The sequence below is a fragment of the Misgurnus anguillicaudatus genome, chromosome 6 (genome assembly GCF_027580225.2).
Source record: "Misgurnus anguillicaudatus chromosome 6, ASM2758022v2, whole genome shotgun sequence".
Classification (NCBI taxonomy): Eukaryota; Metazoa; Chordata; class Actinopteri; order Cypriniformes; family Cobitidae; genus Misgurnus; species Misgurnus anguillicaudatus.
In genome coordinates this window covers 7,359,554-7,382,139 of record NC_073342.2, presented here as the reverse complement: position 1 = coordinate 7,382,139, position 22,586 = coordinate 7,359,554, and the positions used below count along the sequence as shown (strand labels likewise).

Here is a 22,586-nt window from a genome sequence, read left to right as displayed (position 1 = left end):
TACTCACCTCTAATAGGTAGAGACACTGGGAGCCCCAGGTTCATGTGTCAGCTTGCCTTGCCGGTATGGCGTTATTTCGGTGCCATAAATCCCAAAGAGATGTTTTGGTAGAGTTTGGTACTTCCTCCAACGCCCATGATAATCAGACATGGCGGAGCGTTTGATGTCGGCTTTGCATCAGTTGAATTCTTGAAAACCTGTGTTGAGCTTTGGCGTCCATATAAGCGACCCCTAGACAGGAGATCCCATGTGTGTAATGTCTGTGGAGCTAATTCAATCCCACATTTTTCCCTCAGCAGACTTTAAGTCTGCAGTCTCTGTATAGGTGTAGTCTCATTAGATAGCCACCCCAGAGATTTTTTGATCTGTAGAAAGCCCTATGCGGTTATTCCATATCGTAATATGTCGCCTAAGAAACCTTTATGGGATGTGGCCTCCGCAGTGTTCTCTGCTACCGCCAGCGGGAACGCTCCCAGTGGTGCCTAGTGGTTACTGAGTGGGTTGGAACAGCAGTGACCGGCCTTCTCTGCATAGACCCAGGTTTCACTTACGTAAAGGGGTGAAAGGTTAATGCAGGGCACTGGAAGGGACAGCCTTCCGTGGCGTTTTGGTAGGGATTCCCAATTCGTCGGTCACGACGTGACGTCGTAGTGACCGACTGAAAGGGAACGTCTCGGTTACGGATGTAACCCTCGTTCCCTGAAGGAAGGGAACGGAGACGTCACGTCCCGTCGCCACGGCCGCTGTACCATTGCTGAGTCGGCCGGCCTTTTAGATGGCTCCTCAGCGAAAAACTACTGAATGCAGTCTGCTGCTGGCATTTATACCCACCTGGCGGGGTGGAGCCAGCATTATGCAAATACTGCATGCCAACATTCATTGGCTCTTTTACATACAAGCGAAGCTGATTGGTCTCTCTATGCGAGTTCCCAATTCGTCGGTCACGACGTGACGTCTCCGTTCCCTTCCTTCAGGGAACGAGGGTTACATCCGTAACCGAGACGTTCAACTAGCTCTGGCCCGATTTACTTTACATAATCTGCAAAAGTCGTTCATAGCCATGTTAACTCTGGTATTTCGCTCGATGGGTTTGTTTTCACATCATACGTGTATTTTACAGCAGAGATTCGATGCGGCTGATCCGGCGCATAAAGCACATCATATCCAAATGTTATGTGTGATTGGCTTACGTTTAGACCAATGATTTTAAACTTATAACAAGCCCCTCCCACGAGAAGGAAAACGATTGTCAATTATGCCCAGCCAGACTCTGTCTATGAAGCGAAGCAAAATAGCAGAGGATGGTATTACCAGGCTACTATTCAACAGAAACCAGTATAATGTATTTTTATGAAAATTAAATTGAAATTGCAAACATCAGACATTTTTACATAATCATCTGCTTGATTGTATCAAAGCATTTGCAATTTGTCCAAAACAATGCGAGTTACACTGTAAAAATGTAAAAATTTACTCCCTGAGAACTATATGTTTTGAACCATGTGTTTTCTATTTTTTGGTGTAGTGTTCACTCACTGTTTGATAGTGTATATCATTTTAATCACTTTGTTTATGAATTGAGAGCAGTGTTTGATTTTGAACACAGGTAAAACTGTTTTGAGAGCAGTATTTGATTTTACACACAGGTAAAACTGTTTTGAGAACAGTGTTTAATTTTGCACACAGGTAAAACTGTTTTGGGGCAAAAGTTTCATTTTGCAAGAGAAGTCAGAGGTTTTGCAAATAGTGCTTGAAGATGAGGTTTTGTGTTTAACGTTTTCAGAAAATGGAGCAATGTTTCAGAAATTGTGTTTTAGCAATTGAGAAAAACTGTAATACATGCGCATTATCTTCCGACGTCTAGCAGCTTCGCGTCAAGTCAAACAACTTAAGAACGTCCTCGAGAATGCGCAGATCATTAGACATTGCAGAGAGAGAGAGAGAGAGAGAGCGAGCGCGCGAGAGAAATAGATTGAAAGACATCAGGTATACAGGTCTGGGAGCTAATAAACGTGTAAAGGATGTATAGTGTATAGCCATGGCACTCATCTCATTATATGCTCATTTATGTAGTTTAATAACAATGTATGTTACCAGCAATACATCAATTACAACCTTCATATAATGATTGTATTTACTAGCTGCTGACCTCATATTATTTTTGCTTCAAAAGTGCATAACTCACCTGTAAAAATCATTAAATAATTCCATAAATGTTTCTTAGTTATAAAAAAGCTTTTTATTTTATTAACATTTGTTATTGCACTTTAATTGTAGAGATGTTTACAATTAAAAACATAGTTTGAGATGTATATATCCTTCCTTTGTGAACTATACTAGAAACCTCTCCCCGCTGTAAAAAAGTAACTCTTAAAATTAAAATGACTTTTTACTTGAGTAGATTTTTAGACTAGTAACCTTACTTTTACTTAAGTAAAATATTATTAAAGTAACTTTACTTTTACTTAAGTAACATATTATTAAAGTAACTTTACTATTACTTAAGTAGAACATTTTATTAGCCTACTCTTTTCACCTCTGCATTCATATGTATTAAAATTAAATTTGCGTCTGTTCATAGAGAAAGAGAAACGTTTTCTATCTGTACCCATTTCCTTGCAAGTACAATTTTGCCTGTATTATTGGTGTCCCCTTCAAAAATTGTTCTTGAAAAATTTTATGTTTATTGTCCCCCCCAACATTTAGATGAGATTTTCGCCCCTGCTCACGTGCACGCTTACGCGCATGCAGTGAGGAAATGTTTTCAGCCTGACAGATACTGCAGATGATGATGCTGATAGTTTATTTCACTTACAGCTCATTTATTTTCTACTATAGTTTATTTAAATTATGACTTAATTTATTTTATTTTATTTATTTTATTTTTGATAGTTGTAAATCGTATTATTAATTTATTGTCTGTATATTAATTTCTGCTGAGTTAAAACAGCTTCAACATTGATGATTTTTATTATTATTGTACTACAGCTTAATTCACAATAAAAAAAAACTGATGATAATCACTCATATAGAGAAACATCAGTCAGTATCATTCAGTAAACAGCTGTAACACAGATACTGAATGAGTCACATGCGAATAATTATCAAACTAAACACACCAATCACTTCATGTTCAAGGTTCTTCATTTCATTTGACTGACAGTTATGTAAATTCACTTCATCTGCAGGTGTTTTCATGCTTCATTGAGTCAGGTTTATTTATAAAATGTGAACTTTCATATTCAAAAGAGACAAAATGAGTCAAAGACATAAAGATACAATCTGATTTTATTTGATGAATTGTCACACAATCATGAGTGAATGAATAAAGCAGACATAGACTTGTGTTGTTTGTGAAAAGAGATGTGAGATGAGAGAGAGAAACACAGTTAGTCTGTTAGTCTTGATGTGAGACAGAGGAGAGAGTGAGTGGATCTACTGTGAACACTGATCTCTCCTCAATTCTCCAGTGACTTTATCACGCTGGTCTTTCTGTGTGAGCTCACAGCTGACTGAGATCACTGAGCTCCACTCCTGCTCAGAGAGAGTCAGACTGCTGCTCCAGCTGTACAGACCGTCCTTCTCCAGGAGAGCAACACTGCTGTACTGAGACCTGCTGCTGATCCCGTCCACCTTCCAGTTCAGACTCCAGTCTGAGGGGAAGCCCTTGTTGGCCACACACATCAGTGTTGCTGTTTGCTTTGTGGAAATCTCTTCACTGGATGGCGGCAGGACGCTCACTTTAGGACGACTGTTGCCTGACAATCACATTAATAATCAATAACTCACACAGGAAAGATAAAATAACTTCACTCTCTCTGTGTTAAACATTAAGTAAGGAATAATTGACAATGGGCCATTGAATTATAAGAAAATAATGCACACCCAAGGTGCAATGTGGCACGACGCGAAGCGGGTGTGCATTATTTTCAAATAATTCAAAGGACCGGAGTCAATTATTCCTCTTATACCACGGTTACCACAAACATTGCTCTGGTGCCTATTTTTTTTGACATTTAAAAGGTTATGTGTGCGGTTTACAGAAAAATAATCAACACCCATGGAACATTTCTCAGCCAATCAGAATAAAGCATTCAACAGGCCTGTGGTATAAAGATCAAAATAATAAATGAAGTTTAGATCTCCTGAAGAATTTTGATTTTTTTTAATCATATAGCTGCATTAAATGGCTAATATCACTTTTGTCATGTTCATCTGAAGGCTTTGAATCACTGAAATACTGTTTGTTATGCTGCATTCCAGGCAGGTTTTTGAGCCCGTGAATTATGACTTCAAAACCACGACTTACGACTCTGAACTGGGAGTATGAGTTCCAGGCAGCCTGTAACTCGTGTTTTTACAACCTTCTACCTGTGAAAGTGCACTGCCCTTACGAAAAAGAAGTACACTTCAAGTTCATTTTATTAAGTATACTTAAGTAATGTTGGAGTATAGTTTTAAGTATACTTTACGTAGTAAGTGTACTAACATTTATGTTCTAGTAGTAAACTTGTAAGTGTACTGCTTGAATACCGCTTGGGACTAAATTGGCCCACTTTTAGTATATAAAAGTATACTTCTAAGTGTACTATAAGTGTAAGAGTAGTCAACTTTAAGTGTACAACTAGTGCACAATTAGTTCTTCATTTGTACTGTAAGTGAACTCATGAGTATACTAGTAATTTTCTAGACTTATACTTCAAGTGTACATGCAAATGTTTGTTAGATTACTCTTAGTAAACTAGTAGGTTACTCATTTTGTGCTGCAGGTATACTTCCAAATGTTCTTTTAATATACTTTTAGTTAACTAGTAGTTTACTAGTCATATACTGAAAGTGTACATGCAAGTGCTCTCTGTTAGTGTACTCTTAGTAAACTAGTAGGTCACTTATTGTGTGCTGCAGGTATACTTCCAAGTGTTCTTTTAATATACTTTTAGTTAACTAGTAGTTTACTAGTCATTTACTGAAAGTGTACATGCAAGTGTTCTGTTAGTGTACTCTTAGGAAAAAACTAGGAGGTTACTTATTGTGTGCTGCAGGTATACTTCCAAGTGTTCTTTTAATATATTTTTAGTTAACTAGTAGTTTACTAGTCATATACTGAAAGTGTACATGCAAGTGTTCTGTTAGGGTACTCTTAGGAAAAAACTAGGAGGTTACTTATTGTGTGCTGCAGGTATACTTCCAAGTGTTCTTTTAATATATTTTTAGTTAACTAGTAGTTTACTAGTCATATACTGAAAGTGTACATGCAAGTGTTCTGTTAGTGTACTCTTAGTAAACTAGTAGGTTACTTATTGTATACTGCTTGTGTAACAAAGCACTTTGACACTGAGGATCCATCTGCAGGTTTTTATTAAACACTCATATTCCAACAGGCAAGGTCAAACAACAGCAATGTCAGGCAGGCAAACCGCTCAGCAATGACAGCCGGTACAAATCAAGACTTTGCACTAACTGAATGTTTCCAGAGAGTTTATATAGGCTGTCCAATGAGTTTCAGGTGGCAGAGTAATCAGTCCAGGTATGCGGGATTATGGGAAATGGAGTCCAGAACGAAAGTAAATATTCAGGGGATTCAGCCATATATATAGATATATATATATATATACAACCTCAAATCAGAAAAAGTTGGGACACTGTAGAAATTGTGAGTAAAAAAGGAATGGAATAATTTACAAATCTCATAAACTTATATTTTATTCACAATAGAATATAGATAACATATCAAATGTTGAAAGTGAGTATATAATATATAAATAATATATTTATAATTTTTTTATTCATTATTTTTGTTTGATTAGCTCACTGATAGCATACGAAAGATTTAGCTTCAAATTGAAAGTACAATTAAAAGGTATATGTCAAGTATAAAAATTAATACACAGGAACATTGTATTGTACTTTAAGTGCAATATATATATATATTTATAGTATGATGTTAAATTCACTTAAAGTAAAGTTGAGTAGTAAACTACTAGTTAACTAAAAGTATAGTAAAAGAATACTTGCAAGTATACCTGCAGCACACAATTAGTAACTTACTAGTTTACTAAGAGTACACTAACAAAACACTTGCATGTACACTTTCAGTATGAGTACACTAGTTAACTAAAAGTTTACACTGTAAAAATACTTTGCTGCCTTAACATTTTTTGTTAAATCAACTCAGATTTACAAGTCATGTCAACAAAGATTAGTTGTCACAACTTATAAAAATTAAGTTGACTCAACTATATTTTATAAGTTATAACAACTCACCTGTAGTTATAACAACTGGTCTCTAATCAAGACAAATAACAGTAAGTTGAAATTACTTGTAAATCCGTGTTGATTCTACTGAAAATTTTGGGGCAGCAGGGTATTTTTTGCAGTGTAGTAAGGGAATACTTGCAAGTGTACCTGCAGCACAAAATTAATAACCTACTAGTTTACTAACACTAAAGATTCTCCATAAAGATAATAAAGCAATAAGCCCCAAGAAGCAGTGGGTTACCAGTGCATTTTGTAACAGCTAAGGGGCGTTGTTAGGCACGACGCAAAGCGGAGTGCCTAAAACCCCCTCAGCCGTTACAAAATGCACTGGCAACCCACCGCTTCGAGGGGTTTATTGCGTTTATAAAACGGTTACTTCATATGCATAAAGTTAGCGGGATTTTATAAAATAAAACACAAATAAGTTGTAATTATATTAGTATAAATATTACTCTTCCGCCAAACAAAGTAGTTCCTCAGAATCAAGTGTGACTGAAACAGAGCGCAGTTCACAAACAACACAGACGCAGCAAAGATACAATGAAAATATGATTAAAGACGGTGGTGTTTATTTTATAAATCACCATTCATCTAATTTACACATTAACATTTATATTGTGCTGCTGAAGTGATGATCAAATATGCTTGTAAGCATGCTGAACTCTTTCCCCGTCAGCGTTTTTTTTTAAGTTGCCCCCCGGTTTTAGTTTAATGCCTTACAGAAAAATTATCTTCTTTAAATAAACATAAATATAAAATGAAAGAACAGACCATCCGCTTTCAAACAACAACAACAACAAAAAGTTTCATCCTACCTTAATTTGTTCTCTTATCAGTTATCACCTCTCAAATTTTCAGCTTAAAGCGGAGATAATTCCATTTTTGTGAAGAACTTTAGTAAGAAATCAGATTCAGACGGAGCCATAAACAGTACTACACTGTGTTTTCAGTGAATGCGTCAGTGTTTAAGTTGGGAAAGATCGCCACCCAGTGGATAATAGCGGGCGTATGAACTTCAGTTATAAACTCCTCAGACAACGTTTTCTCTTTATTGACGAGATGACTCAACAGTATTTATTGACATTTATTTGGATATCGCCATTAATTGTGCAATTGTAGACAAATTAAAAATATGATTAAAGACTGTTGTGTTTATTCTCATAAATCAGTACGCAACAACAGTGGCGCAGTGATACTTATGTAATGTGGTCTGAACCGTGAGGTTACCGGTGTATTTTATCACGGCTTAGAACGCGTTTCAACCAATCAGAATGAAGAACCAGAACTGCCCGTTTTATAATATACATTTGTACACTACATATACTTTCAAAATTTACTTAAAATATACTGTTTCTAAAGGATGCTAAATAATGTATTTTATAAATATGCTGTCAGTGCATTATAATGATAACTTTAACAGATAAAGTATACCTAAAATAAACTTTAAAATAAGTTCAAATTAGTATACTTTAAAAATTGCACAGAACTGCAATTTTTTAAAAGTATACTTTTAGAAAATATACTAAATTATAATTATTTTGAAATATGTTAAAAGTTTAATTGTAAACAAATATGTTGTAAGCATACTTTCAATATATTCAAAGATGGTACATTTCTTTCTAAGTATATTTGTAATGTACTATTGCAAAGTTAAATATACTTGAAATACAATAAAGTATATTTATTTTTCACCAGGGCTAATCATATGGCTTTTTAACTCCAAGTATATATTTTTTTAAAGTATACTTTTAGAAAATATACTCAATTATAATTATTTTGAAATATGTTAAAAGTTTAATTGTAAACAAATATGTTGTAAGCATACTTTCAATATATTCAAAGATGGTACATTTCTTTCTAAGTAAATTTGTAATTGCAAAGTTAAATATAGCTGCAAGCAGCGATGCCGGGGTCAAGCCGAAAAGGGCACAGAATTAAGTATTGGTTGATGACCGTCATGATTTAAGATTTAAGAAGTTTTCAGTAGATTAAGGCAAATATAGCCATTTCTCAAATCTTGAGTGCTGTGTAGAAACAATGGGTTTTGCCTCAGGTCATGTTTGTGATGACACCCACCAAATTTAATATACATATAATTAAGCAATGTTGAGATATAGCCTCAAATGACTTGACCACTAGGGGGCACTGCACTAAAACAATAGATGGTGCCTCAGGTCACGATTGTTAAGACACCCACCAAATTTGGTGTACATACGATTAAGCAATGTGGAGATATAGCCTCAAATGACTTGACCACTAGGAGGCACTGCATCGAAACAATAGATGGTGCATCAGGTCATGATTGTGATGACACCCACCAAATTTTGTGTACATATGATTAAGCAATGTGGAGATATGGCCTCAAATGACTTGACCACGAGGGGGCACTGCCCCGAAACAACAGATGGTGCCTCAGGTCATGATTGTGATGACACCCACCAAATTTGATATACATACAATTAAGCAATGTTGATATATAGCCTCAAATGACTTGACCACTAGGAGGCACTGCACCGAAACAATAGATGGTGCATCAGGTCATGATTGTGATGACACCCACCAAATTTTGTGTACATATGATTAAGCAATGTGAAGATATGGCCTCAAATGACTTGACCACTAGGTGGCACTGCACCGAAACAATAGATGATGCCTTGGGTCATGATTGTGATGACACCCACAACATTTGATATACATATGATTAAGCAATGTTGAAATATAGCCTCAAATGACTTGACCACTGGGGGCACTGCACCGAAACAATATGGTGCCTCAGGTCATGATTGTGATGACAAATCCAAATTTGGTGTACATACGATAAAGTGATCTGGGGATAAAGCCTCAAAACTCTTAACCAGTAGGGGCACTGAAAAGTTTACAAGGGCTTTCAAAAAATGTCACTGATGAACTAGGTGGTGCTGTAACAAAACATTCCATACACCCTCAGTTCATGACATTTACAAGTTGTGAAACATTCACCTATTCATACAGTGTCAGACACACAAGAGCCATCCAGCTCATCGGGAGCATTTGGGGTTAGATGTCTCACTCACGGACACCTCATCACTTGGTCAGGTGGAGCTGGGGTTTGAACCACCAACCTTCCGATTTGTGGACAACCTACACTAACCACTGAACCACTGCCAATACACACATCAACGTGCAAAACCTTTGCGAAGATATAGCCTCAAATCCATTTTCATGCTCGCCATTATATTTGTTGATGTGCTATACAACAACTGACAAAAACTTTTTGTCTAGAGTCTAGATTGTGTGTACCAAATCCAAGTCAATCAAACGAACGCTGTAGGAGTTTTGAAAAAGTTGGTATGCTTTGTTATTGAAAATGGCAGACATAAAACGTTTTGATATCATTTGACTCGGCATGCCTCAAGGAATCTAACAATAGCACTTTCATGAATTTAGACTCAATTTTGCAGTAGTTATAAGCAAAAAAAAATCACTTTTCAATGACTGTTATGACATATAACTCATGGACATCTTGACACTTGGTCAGGTGGAGCTGGGGTTTGAACCACCAACCTTCCGATTTGTAGACAACCACCACTAACCCCTGAACCACTGAACCACTGCCAATGTGCAAAACTTTTGCGAAGATATAGCCACAAATCCATTGCGGCATGCTCATCAACATGCTCAAACTAGGTGGCGCTGTACCGAAACTGTGCACGCACCCTCAGGTCATGACTGCCATCAAAACTACCAAATCTCATGTGAATATGTTTAACTTTGGCGAAGATACTGCCTCAAATCTGTTTGTTCCCACTCTGCGTAAAATTTGTTGACGCGGTGTACGGAAACGGATTGGCGAATCGACACGAATTCCATAACTTTTTGCCATGAGTGTCTCTAGATGCTGCACACCCATTCTTTACGCAAATTGGACAAAAGCTCTACGACGAGTTCGAAAAAGTAGGTTTTACAAACAATTCAAAATATCGAAATAATTAGCATGACGGAAATGATGTCATGTGGTGCAATCGAATTGGCATGAGCCAAGGAATCAGAAGAAACAAGAATTGCGTTTCTATGATGTACGGGTCAGCAGTTTGAATGAAAATTTGGACTGTTGGTGGCGCTATCGGGTTTGACATAGACACTCCAAATTTGGTGTGGGGACTATTTGGAATGTCCTCTTTGAGTGTGCCAAATTTCATAACTTTCCTACAAAAAAAGTTAAAATTCAAAATGGCCGACCCCCAAAATGGCCGACCGAAAACCTTTTGGTATCGTTTGACTCGGCATGCCTCAAGGAATCTAACAATAGCACTTTTATAATTTTAGACTCAAGTTTGCAGTAGTTATAAGCACAAATAGCCATTTTTCAAATCTCGTGAACACTAGGTGGCGCTGTGACGAAACTGGGCATGGACCCTCAGGTCGTGACTGCCATCAAAACTACCAAGTTTCGTATGAATACGCTTAACTTTGGTGAAGATACAGCCTCAAATCCGTTCTTTTGCGCTCTACGTAAAATTCATTGACGCGTTATACGGTAACGGATTGGTGAATCAACACGAATTCCAAAACTTTTTGCCATGAGTGTCTATAGATGCTACACACCCATTCTTTAAGCAAATTGGACAAAATCTCTAGGACGAGTTCGAAAAAGTAGGTTTTACAAACAATTCAAAATATCGAAATAATTAGCATAACGGAAATGACGTCATATAGTGCAATCGAATCGGCATGAGCCAAGGAATCAGAAGAAACAAGAATTGCGTTTCTATGACGTACGGGTCAGCAGTTATAACCAAAAATGTACGTGAAAATTTGGACTGTTGGTGGCGCTATTGGGTTTGACATAGACACTCCAAATTTGGTGTGGTGACTATTTGGAATGTCCTCTATGAGTGTGCCAAATTTCATAACTTTCCTACGTACGGTTCTATGGGCTGCCATAGACGCAATGGCGGAAGAAGAAGAATAATAGATAATAATAATAATAAATATAGCTGCAAGCAGCAATGCCGGGGTCAAGCCGAAAAGGGCACAAAAGGATGCAAAATTGAGATTGGATAAGCAGATTGAAGAACCTAGGTAAACCTAATAATTTTAGATGAAAAAACAAAAAAGTTATCAACAAAAATAATCTAAGTTCTTGTCTACTGCAATCGTCCTTCTGTTATTGACAACCATGGAACATTAGGGCACTGAAGGACATGTGAGTGGTGTTTGCAGTGGCAAAACATGGGTCACATCATGTTACAACAAGTTTAATTAGTCAAAGGAGACCATCCCCATGTCTATACGATGTTCTGATGCAGAGATATAGCTTTTGCAAAAACGGTTGATAAGGTATTCTCAATGGTTGCTAGAGAGTGAATTGGCAACCACCAGTGATCATAGTCAAAGCCATGAAAGGAATAATCCATGATGACTCATGGTTTTAGATGTGTTGTTGCAGTAGTTTTAGACAAAAATACCATATTCTATCTCAAAACCAGTAGGTGGCGCAATGACAAAATTGTGCATGCAACAACAGGTCATGATTGTGTCATATCTAGCTGGTTTTATGTCTATACACTTTAGTTTAGTGAAGAAACAGTTGTATGACCATAGGGCTGGCTTGTTATCAAAGGTTTTGTTAAATTATAAGGCCATCTAGTGGTGCAAGCATACAATTTTTTTTGTGTAGCCTGAGAATGTGGTCATGCATCAGCGTATCAAATCTGGTGAAAAAATATATTTTCGTTACGAAGTTACAACCATTTATGTGTAAAAAAACTCAAAATTTGAAGGTAAATTTTCGTTTTTTTGCAATTTTCAGCCATTTCTGATGAAAATTTTAATATTACGCCAATAGAACTTTTTGTTCAGAAGGTAAGGTTAGTTTCTTCTTATGGTGTTTTCGAGTCGATAGGAAAAACGTTCGTGGAGATATTCACGCGTGTTTTTTAAGCGCTATTTTGCTGCACAGGGTTAACCGTAAGGCGAATTCTGGCATGTTTGGTATCGTTGGACTCGGCAACTATTCAGAACTCCAAACAAACAAGTCCCGTGAAAATACGTAAATCGGAGCCAAAGTTATAGGTGTATAAAACATTTCTCTGGCCACTAGGTGGCGCTGCGACGAAACTGTGCAGGCACCCTCAGTTCATGTCTGGCATCAGAAGTACCAAGTATCGTGTCAATAGGCTTAAGTTTGGCGAAGATACAGCGTCAAATCCGGTTTTTTGCGCTCTACGTAAAATTCGTTGACGCGCTATATGACAACGGATTGGTTTATCGAAATTCTTTTAATAACTTTTTGCCATGAGTGTCTCAAGATGATACATACCAATTTTCATGGCAATCGGACAAAAGCTCTAGGACGAGTTCGAAAAAGTAGGTTTTACGAATAATTCAAAATTGCGGAAAAATTTTCATGACGGAAAATAACATCATAGGGTCCAATCGAATCGTCTTGAGCCAAGGAATCAGTGGAAGCAAGAATTTTTTTCCTAGGGCTTACGGATCAGAAGTTATAAGCAAAAATATAAGTGCAAATTTGGACTGTTGGTGGCGCTAGCGGGTTAGACATAGAGACTCCAAATTTGCTGTGGGGACACATTGGACTGTCCTCTATCAGTGAGCCAAATTTCATAACTTTCCTACGTACGGTTCTATGGGCTGCCATAGACCGCAATGGCGGAAGAAGAAAAATTTACTAACAGAAACAATTGCCAATATAGCTGCAAGCAGCAATGCCGGGGTCAAGCCGAAAAGGGCACAAAAGGATGTAAAATTGAGATTGGATAAGCAGACTAAAGAACCTAGGGAAACCTTATGATTTCAGATGAAAAAAACGCAAAAGTAATCAACAAAAATAATCTATGTTCTTGTCTACTGCAATCGTCCTTCTGTTATTGACAATCATGGAACATTAGAGCACTGAAAGACATGTATGTGATGTTTGCAGTGGCAAAACATGGGTCACAACATGTTACAGCAAGTTAAATGAGTCAAAAGAGACCATCCCCATGTCTCTACGCTGTTCTGATGCAGAGAAAAGGCTGTTGCAAAAACAGTTGATAAGGTATTCTCATTGGTTGCTAGACAGTAAATTGACATCCACCAGTGATTATAATCCAAGCCATGAAATGAATAATCCATGATGATTTATGGTTTTAGATGTGTTTGTTGCAGTAGTTTAAGGCAAAAATTACCATTTTCTATCTCAAAACCACTAGGTGGCGCTGTGACAAAATTGTGCATGCAACTTCAGGTCATGATTACGTTACATTGAGCTAGTTTTATGTCTATACACTTTAGTTTAGTGAAGAAACAGTTGTATGACCATAGGGCTGGCTTGATATCACAGGTTTTGTTCAATTATAACGCCAACTAGTGGTGCAAGCAAGCAATTTTTTTTGTGTAGCCTCAGACTGTGGTCGTACATCAGCGTATCAAATCTGGTGAAAAAATCTCTTTTCGTTGCGAAGTTATAACCATTTATGTGTAAAAAATACAAAATTTAAAGGTAATTTTTCGTTTTTCGCATTTTTCGGCCATTTCTGATGAAAATTTTAATATAACGCCAATAGAACTTTTTGTTCAGAAGGTAAGGTTAGTTTCTTCCTATGGTGTTTTTGAGACGATCAGAATTACGCTCGCGGAGATATTCGCGCGTGTTTTTTAAGCGCTATTTTGCTGCGCAGGGTTAACCGTAAGGCGAATTCTGGCAAGTTTCGTATCGTTGGACTCGGCAACAATTCAAAACTCCAAGGAAATAAGTCCCGTGACAATACATTGACCGCAGCCAAAGTTATAGGCGTGTAATACATTAATCTGACCACTAGGTGGCGCTGCGACGAAACTGTGCATGCACCCTCAGTTCCTGACTGGCATCAAAAGTACCAAATGTCATGTCAATAGGCCTAAGTTTGACGAAGATACAGCCTAAAATAAGTTTTTTTGCACTCTACGTAAAATTTGTTAAGGCGGTATACGACAACGGATTGGTGTATTGAAATTCTTTTGATAACTTTTTGCCATGAGTGTCTCTAGATGCTACGTGCCGATTTTCGTGGCAATCGGACAAAAGCTCTAGGACAAGTTCGAAAAAGTAGGTTTTACGAATAATTCAAAATAGTGGAAAAATTTTCATGACGGAAAATGACGTCATAGGGTCCTTTCGAATCGTCTTGAGCCAAGGAATCAGAGGAAACGAAAATTGTGTTTCTAGGACATACAGACCAGAAGTTATAAGCAAAAACATAAGTGCAACTTTGGACTGTTGGTGGCGCTAGCGGGTTAGACATAGAGACTCCAAATTTGCTGTGGGGACACACTGGAGTGTCCTTTATCAGTGTGCCAAATTTCATAACTTTCCTACGTACGGTTCTATGGGCTGCCATAGACCGCAATGGCGGAAGAAGAATAACTAATAAATATAGCTGCAAGCAGCAATGCCGGGGTCAAGCCGAAAAGGGCACAAAAGGATGCAAAATTGAGATTGGATAAGCAGATTGAAGAACCTAGGTAAACCTAATAATTTTAGATGAAAAAACAAAAAGTTATCAACAAACATGATCTATGTTCTTGTCTAATGCAATTGTCTTTCTGTTATTGACAAGCATGGAACATTAGAGCACTGAAAGACATGTGAGTGGTGTTTGCAGTGGCAAATTATGGGTCACATCATGTCACAACAAGTTTAATTAGTCAAAAGAGACCATCCCTGTGTCTCTACGATGTTCTGATGCAGAGATATAGCTTTTGCAAAAACGGTTGATAAGGTATTCTCAATGGTTGCTAGGGAGTGAATTGGCAACCACCAGTGATTATAGTCAAAGCCATGAAAGGAATAATCCATAATGACTCATGGTTTTAGATGTGTTGTTGCAGTAGTTTTAGGTAAAAATACCATATTCTATCTCAAAACCAGTAGGTGGCGCAATGACAAAATTGTGCATGCAACAACAGGTCATGATTGTGTTATATCTAGCTAGTTTTATGTCTATACACTTTAGTTTAGTGAAGAAACAGTTGTATGACCATAGGGCTGGCTTGTTATCAAAGGTTTTGTTCAATTATAAGGCCATCTAGTGGTGCAAGCATACAATTTTTTTTGTGTAGGCTCAGAATGTGCTCATGCATCAGCGTGTCAAATCTGGTGGAAAAATATATTTTCGTTACAAAGTTACAACCATTTATGTGTAAAAAACACAGAATTTGAAGGTATTTTTTCGTTTTTTGCAATTTTCGGCCATTTCTGATAAAAATTTTAATATAACGCCAATAGAACTTTTTGTTCAGAAGGTAAGGTTAGTTTCTTCCTATGGTGTTTTCGAGTCAATCGGAAAAACGCTCGTGGAGATATTCACGCGTGTTTTTTAAGCGCTATTTTGCTGCACAGGGTTAACCGTAAGGCGAATTCTGGCATGTTTGGTATCGTTGGACTCGGCAACTATTCAGAACTCCAAACAAACAAGTCCTGTGAAAATACATCAATCGGAGCCAAAGTTATAGGTGTATAAATCATTTTTCTGGCCACTAGGTGGCGCTGCGACGAAATTGTGCATGCACCCTCAGTTCCTGACTGGCATCACAAGTACCAAGTGTCGTGTCAATAGGCCTAAGTTTGACGAAGATACAGCCTAAAATCTGTTTTTTTGCGCTCTACGTAAAATTCGTTAAGGGGGTATTCAACAACGGATTGCTGTATCGAAATTCTTTTGATAACTTTTTGCCATGAGTGTCTCAAGATGATACATACCAATTTTGGTGGCAATCGGACAAAAGCTCTAGGACGAGTTCGAAAAAGTAGGTTTTACGAATAATTCAAAATGGCGGACACATTTTCATGACGGAAAATAACGACATAGGGTCCAATGGAATCGTCTTGAGCCAAGGAATCAGAGGAACCAAGAATTTTGTTTCTAGGGCTTACGGATAAGAAGTTATAGGCAAAAACATAAGTGCAACTTTGGACTGTTGGTGGCGCTAGTGGGTTAGACATAGAGACTCCAAATTTGCTGTGGGGACACATTCGACTGTCCTTTATCAGTGTGCCAAATTTCATAACTTTCCTACGTACGGTTCTATGGGCTGCCATAGACCGCAATGGCGGAAGAAGAATAACTAATAATAAATATAGCTGCAAGCAGCAATGCCGGGGTCAAGCCGAAAAGGGCACAAAAGGATGTAAAATTGAGATTGGATAAGCAGATTGAAGAACCTATGTAAACCTAATAATTTTAGATGAAAAAACAAAAAAGTTATCAACAAAATTAATCTAAGTTCTTGTCTACTGCAATCGTCCTTCTGTTATTGACAATCATGGAACATTAGAACACTGAAGGACATGTGAGTGGTGTTTGCAGTGGTCACATCATGTTACAACAAGTTTAATTAGTCAAAAGAGACCATCCCCATGTCTCTACGATGTTCTGATGCAGAGATATAGCTTTTGCAAAAACGGTTGATAAGGTATTCTCAATGGTTGCTAGGGAGTAAATTGGCAACCACCAGTGATTATAGTCAAAGCCATGAAAGGAATAATCCATGATGACTCATGGTTTTAGATGTGTTGTTGCAGTAGTTTTAGGCAAAAATACCATATTCCATCTCAAAACCAGTAGGTGGCGCAATGAAAAAATTGTGCATGCAACATCAGGTCATGATTGTGTTACATCTAGCTAGTTTTATGACTATACACTTTAGTTTAGTTAAGAAACAATTGTATGACCATAGGGCTGGCTTGTTATCAAAGGTTTTGTTCAATTATAAGGCCATCTAGTGGTGCAAGCATACAATTTTTTTTGTGTGGCCTCAGAATGTGCTCATGCATCATCGTATCAAATCTGGTGAAAAAATCTCTTTTCGTTACAAAGTTACAACCATTTATGTGTAAAAAACACAAAATTTGAAGGTAATTTTTCGTTTTTTGCAATTTTCGGCCATTTCTGATGAAAATTTTAATATAACGCCAATAGAACTTTTTGTTCAGAAGGTAAGGTTAGTTTCTTCCTATGGTGTTTTCGAGTCGATCGGAAAAACGTTCGCGGAGATATTTACGCGTGTTTCTTAAGTGCTATTTTGCTGCGCAGGGTTAACCGTAAGGCGAATTCGGGTATGTTTGGTATCGTTGGACTCGGCAACTATTTAGAACTCAAAGGAAACAAGTCCTGTGAAAATATGTCAATCGGAGCCAAAGTTATAGGCATGTAAAACATAAGTCTGACCACTAGGTGGCGCTGTGACGAAACTCTGCATGCACCCTTAGTTCCTGACTGGCATCACAAATACAAAGTATCGTGTCAATAGGCTTAAGTTTGGCGAAGATACAGCCTCAAATCCGTTTTTTTGAGCTCTACGTAAAATTTGTTGACGCGCTATACGACAACGGATTGGTTTATCAAAATTCTTTTAATAACTTTTTGCCTTGAGTGTCTCTAGATGGTGCATACCGATTTTCAAGGCAATCCGGCAAAAGCTCTAGGACGAGTTCGCAAAAGTAGGTTTTATGAATATTTAAAAATGGCGGGAAAATTTTCATGACGGAAAATGACGTCATAGGGTCCAATCGAATCGTCTTGAGCCAAGGAATCAGAGGAAACAAGAATTTAATTTCTAGGACGTACGGGTCAGAAGTTATAGGCAAAAACATAAGTGCAATTTTGGACTGTTGGTGGCGCTAGTGGGTTAGATATAGAGACTCCAAATTTGCTGTGGGGACACATTGGACTGTCGTTTATCAGTGTGCCAAATTTCATAACTTTCCTACGTACGGTTCTATGGGCTGCCATAGACCGCAATGGCGGAAGAAGAATAACTAATAATAATAATAAAATTAAGAAAACTAACAAATACAATAGGGTTCTACGCCCCTTCGGGGCTTGACCCCTAAATATAGCTGCAAGCAGCAATGCCGGGGTCAAGCCGAAAAGGGCACAAAAGGATGTAAAATTGAGATTGGATAAGCAGATTGAAGAACCTAGGTAAATCTAATAATTTTAGATGAAAAAACAAAAAAGTTATCAACAAAAATAATCTAAGTTCTTGTCTACTGCAATCGTCCTTCTGTTATTGACAATCATGGAACATTAGAACACTGAAGGACATGTGAGTGGTGTTTGCAGTGGTCACATCATGTTACAACAAGTTTAATTAGTCAAAAGAGACCATCCCCATGTCTCTACGATGTTCTGATGCAGAGATATAGCTTTTGCAAAAACGGTTGATAAGGTATTCTCAATGGTTGCTAGGGAGTAAATTGGCAACCACCAGTGATTATAGTCAAAGCCATGAAAGGAATAATCCATGATGACTCATGGTTTTAGATGTGTTGTTGCAGTAGTTTTAGGCAAAAATACCATATTCCATCTCAAAACCAGTAGGTGGCGCAATGAAAAAATTGTGCATGCAACATCAGGTCATGATTGTGTTACATCTAGCTAGTTTTATGACTATACACTTTAGTTTAGTTAAGAAACAGTTGTATGACCATAGGGCTGGCTTGTTATCAAAGGTTTTGTTCAATTATAAGGCCATCTAGTGGTGCAAGCATACAATTTTTTTTGTGTGGCCTCAGAATGTGCTCATGCATCATCGTATCAAATCTGGTGAAAAAATCTCTTTTCGTTACAAAGTTACAACCATTTATGTGTAAAAAACACAAAATTTGAAGGTAATTTTTCGTTTTTTGCAATTTTCGGCCATTTCTGATGAAAATTTTAATATAACGCCAATAGAACTTTTTGTTCAGAAGGTAAGGTTAGTTTCTTCCTATGGTGTTTTCGAGTCGATCGGAAAAACGTTCGCGGAGATATTTACGCGTGTTTCTTAAGTGCTATTTTGCTGCGCAGGGTTAACCGTAAGGCGAATTCGGGTATGTTTGGTATCGTTGGACTCGGCAACTATTTAGAACTCAAAGGAAACAAGTCCTGTGAAAATATGTCAATCGGAGCCAAAGTTATAGGCATGTAAAACATAAGTCTGACCACTAGGTGGCGCTGTGACGAAACTCTGCATGCACCCTTAGTTCCTGACTGGCATCACAAATACAAAGTATCGTGTCAATAGGCTTAAGTTTGGCGAAGATACAGCCTCAAATCCGTTTTTTTGAGCTCTACGTAAAATTTGTTGACGCGCTATACGACAACGGATTGGTTTATCAAAATTCTTTTAATAACTTTTTGCCTTGAGTGTCTCTAGATGGTGCATACCGATTTTCAAGGCAATCCGGCAAAAGCTCTAGGACGAGTTCGCAAAAGTAGGTTTTATGAATATTTAAAAATGGCGGGAAAATTTTCATGACGGAAAATGACGTCATAGGGTCCAATCGAATTGTCTTGAGCCAAGGAATCAGAGGAAACAAGAATTTAATTTCTAGGACGTACGGGTCAGAAGTTATAGGCAAAAACATAAGTGCAATTTTGGACTGTTGGTGGCGCTAGTGGGTTAGATATAGAGACTCCAAATTTGCTGTGGGGACACATTGGACTGTCGTTTATCAGTGTGCCAAATTTCATAACTTTCCTACGTACGGTTCTATGGGCTGCCATAGACCGCAATGGCGGAAGAAGAATAACTAATAATAAATATAGCTGCAAGCAGCAATGCCGGGGTCAAGCCGAAAAGGGCACAAAAGGATGTAAAATTGAGATTGGATAAGCAGATTGAAGAACCTAGGTAACAAAATGTTACAGGGGTGTTAATGAGTCAAAAGAGACCATCCCCGTGTCTCTACAATGTTCTGATGCAGAGATATAGCTTTTGCAAAAACGGTTAATAAGGAATTCTCAATGGTTGCTAGGGAGTGAATTGGCAACCACCAGTGATCATAGTCAAAGCCATAAAAGGAATAATCCATGATGACTCGTGGTTTTAGATGTGTTGTTGCAGTAGTTTTAGGCAAAAATACCATATTCTATCTCAAAACCAGTAGGTGGCGCAATGACAAAATTGTGCATGGAACATCAGGTCATGATTGTGTTACATCTAGCTAGTTTTATGACTATACACTTTAGTTTAGTGAAGAAACAGTTGTATGACCATAGGGCTGGCTTGTTATCAAAGGTTTTGTTCAATTATAAGGCCATCTAGTGGTGCAAGCATACAATTTTTTTTGTGTAGCCTCAGAATGTGCTCATGCATCAGCGTATTAAATCTGGTGAAAAAATATATTTTCGTTACGAAGTTACAACCATTTATGTTTAAAAAACACAAAATTTGAAGGTAATTTTTCGTTTTTTGCAATTTTCGGCCATTTCTGATGAAAATTTTAATATAACGCCAATAGAACTTTTTGTTCAGAAGGTAAGGTTAGTTTCTTCCTATGGTGTTTTCGAGTCGATTGGAAAAACGTTCGCGGAGATATTCACACGTGTTTTTTAAGCGCTATTTTGCTGCGCAGGGTTAATCGTAAGGCGAATTCTGGCATGTTTGGTATCGTTGGACTCGGCAACGATTCAGAACTCCAAAGAAACAAGTCCCATGAAAATACGTCAATCGCAGCCAAAGTTATAGGCGTATAAAACATTCGTCTGGCCACTAGGTGGCGCTGCGACGAAACTGTGCATGCACCCTCAGTTCCTGACTGGCATCACAAGTACCAAGTGTTGTGTCAATAGGCTTAAGTTTGGCGAAGATACAGACAAAAACCTGTTTTTTGGCACTCTACGTAAAATTTGTTGATGCGCCATACGACAACGGATTGGTTTATCAAAATTCTTTTAATAACTTTTTGCCTTAAGTGTCCATAGATGCTGCATACTGATTTTCGTGGCAATCGGGCAAAAGCTCTAGGACGAGTTCGCAAAAGTAGGTTTTACGAATAATTCAAAATGGCGGAAAATTTTCATGACGGAAAATGATGTCATAGGGTCCAATCGAATCGTCTTGAGCCAAGGAATCAGAGGAAGCAAGAATTTTGTTTATAGGACTTACGGATCAGAAGTTATAAGCAAAAACATAAGTGCAACTTTGGACTGTTGGTGGCGCTAGCGGGTTAGACATAGAGACTCCAAATTTGCTATGGGGACACATTGGACTGTCCTTTATCAGTGTGCCAAATTTCATAACTTTCCTACGTACGGTTCTATGGGCTGCCATAGACCGCAATGGCGGAAGAAGAAGAAGAAGAATAACTAATAATAATAAGAAAACTAACAAATACAATAGGGGTCTTCGCCCCTTCGGGGCTTGACCCCTAATAATAAAATTAAGAAAACTAACAAATACAATAGGGTTCTACGCCCCTTCGGGGCTTGACCCCTAATAATAAAATTAAGAAAACTAACGGATACAATAGGGGTCTTCGCCCCTTCGGGGCTTGACCCCTAATAATTGTAAAAAGAAAACTAACAAATACAATAGGGGTCTTCGCCCCTTCGGGGCTTGACCCCTAATAATAAGAAAACTAACAATCCCAATAGGGGTCTCGCCCATTCTGGGCTTGACCCCTAAATATACTTGAAATACAATAAAGTATATTTATTTTTCACCAGGGCTAATCATATGGCTTTTTGCGGCTTTCTTGATGTAGCTTTTGTTGTTGCATTTTTACTTAATACTTTTAAGTATATGTCAGTAAACAAGTATAGGCCAAATATACTTAGACATTTCGGTCAGTATAGGTCAAGTATACTTTAGTACAATTTAAGTATATTTCTGAGAAGTACCTAAAGTACATTTTAGAGAAGTACATAAAAAGTCAACTGAAAGTATACTTTCTTATTTTAAGTTTTAAAAAAGTATACTTATAGCACACTTGAATAAACTTCTTTTTCGTAAGGGCTAGTAGTGAGAGATTTTCTTAAGCATAATTTTAAAGGGAGTATCAACTTTTTATAAAATGCGGCAGTTATTTTTTTCCGGCAACTCGGGGCCCTTCCCAGCCCGAGGCCCTGGGCTTAAGCCCAGGTAAGCCCATGCATTAATGCGGCCCTGCACACAACACAAACAACTATTGTAAAGATCTCTGAATGATTTATGTCTGAATAATAAACAGAAAAATTACAAAATCTTTCAGATGGTTGTATTTTTTCTCTCACTATCATTTAGTTTTCATTTATTCACTTTGTAACTCTTTCACCTGGTTACATAAACCTGAATTTAGACAAACTAATTTTGGACATAATTTTTTTACTTTTATTCAAAATTACAGAAAAAAAAATGTATTATTTCTGTAAAATTTTTGTTTTTATTCAGAATATTTTACCATGCAAGTCCACATTGAATAATGATAGTGTATTAGTCTGTACGAGCAGAAGTTTCCTGTCGTCTTCTTTGCATTGTGTTGTCATGCTTCAGTGATGTGTGAGTGTTTATAGTGCTGTGAGTTTAACACTTCATGACTGAGATCAGAACAGAACATAATC

At 37.5% G+C, this 22,586-nt stretch overlaps 1 gene segment (V, D, J or C); it reads right to left on the bottom strand.

Moving 5' to 3' along the window:
- Positions 1–3,435: 3,435 nt before the first annotated feature.
- LOC141364424 (Ig kappa-b4 chain C region-like) lies at positions 3,436–22,511 on the bottom strand. The segment is given in 2 exon segments: positions 3,436–3,758; positions 22,427–22,511. Coding segments are annotated over 2 exon segments (408 nt in total).
- Between the last annotated feature and the right edge of the window lie 75 nt (positions 22,512–22,586).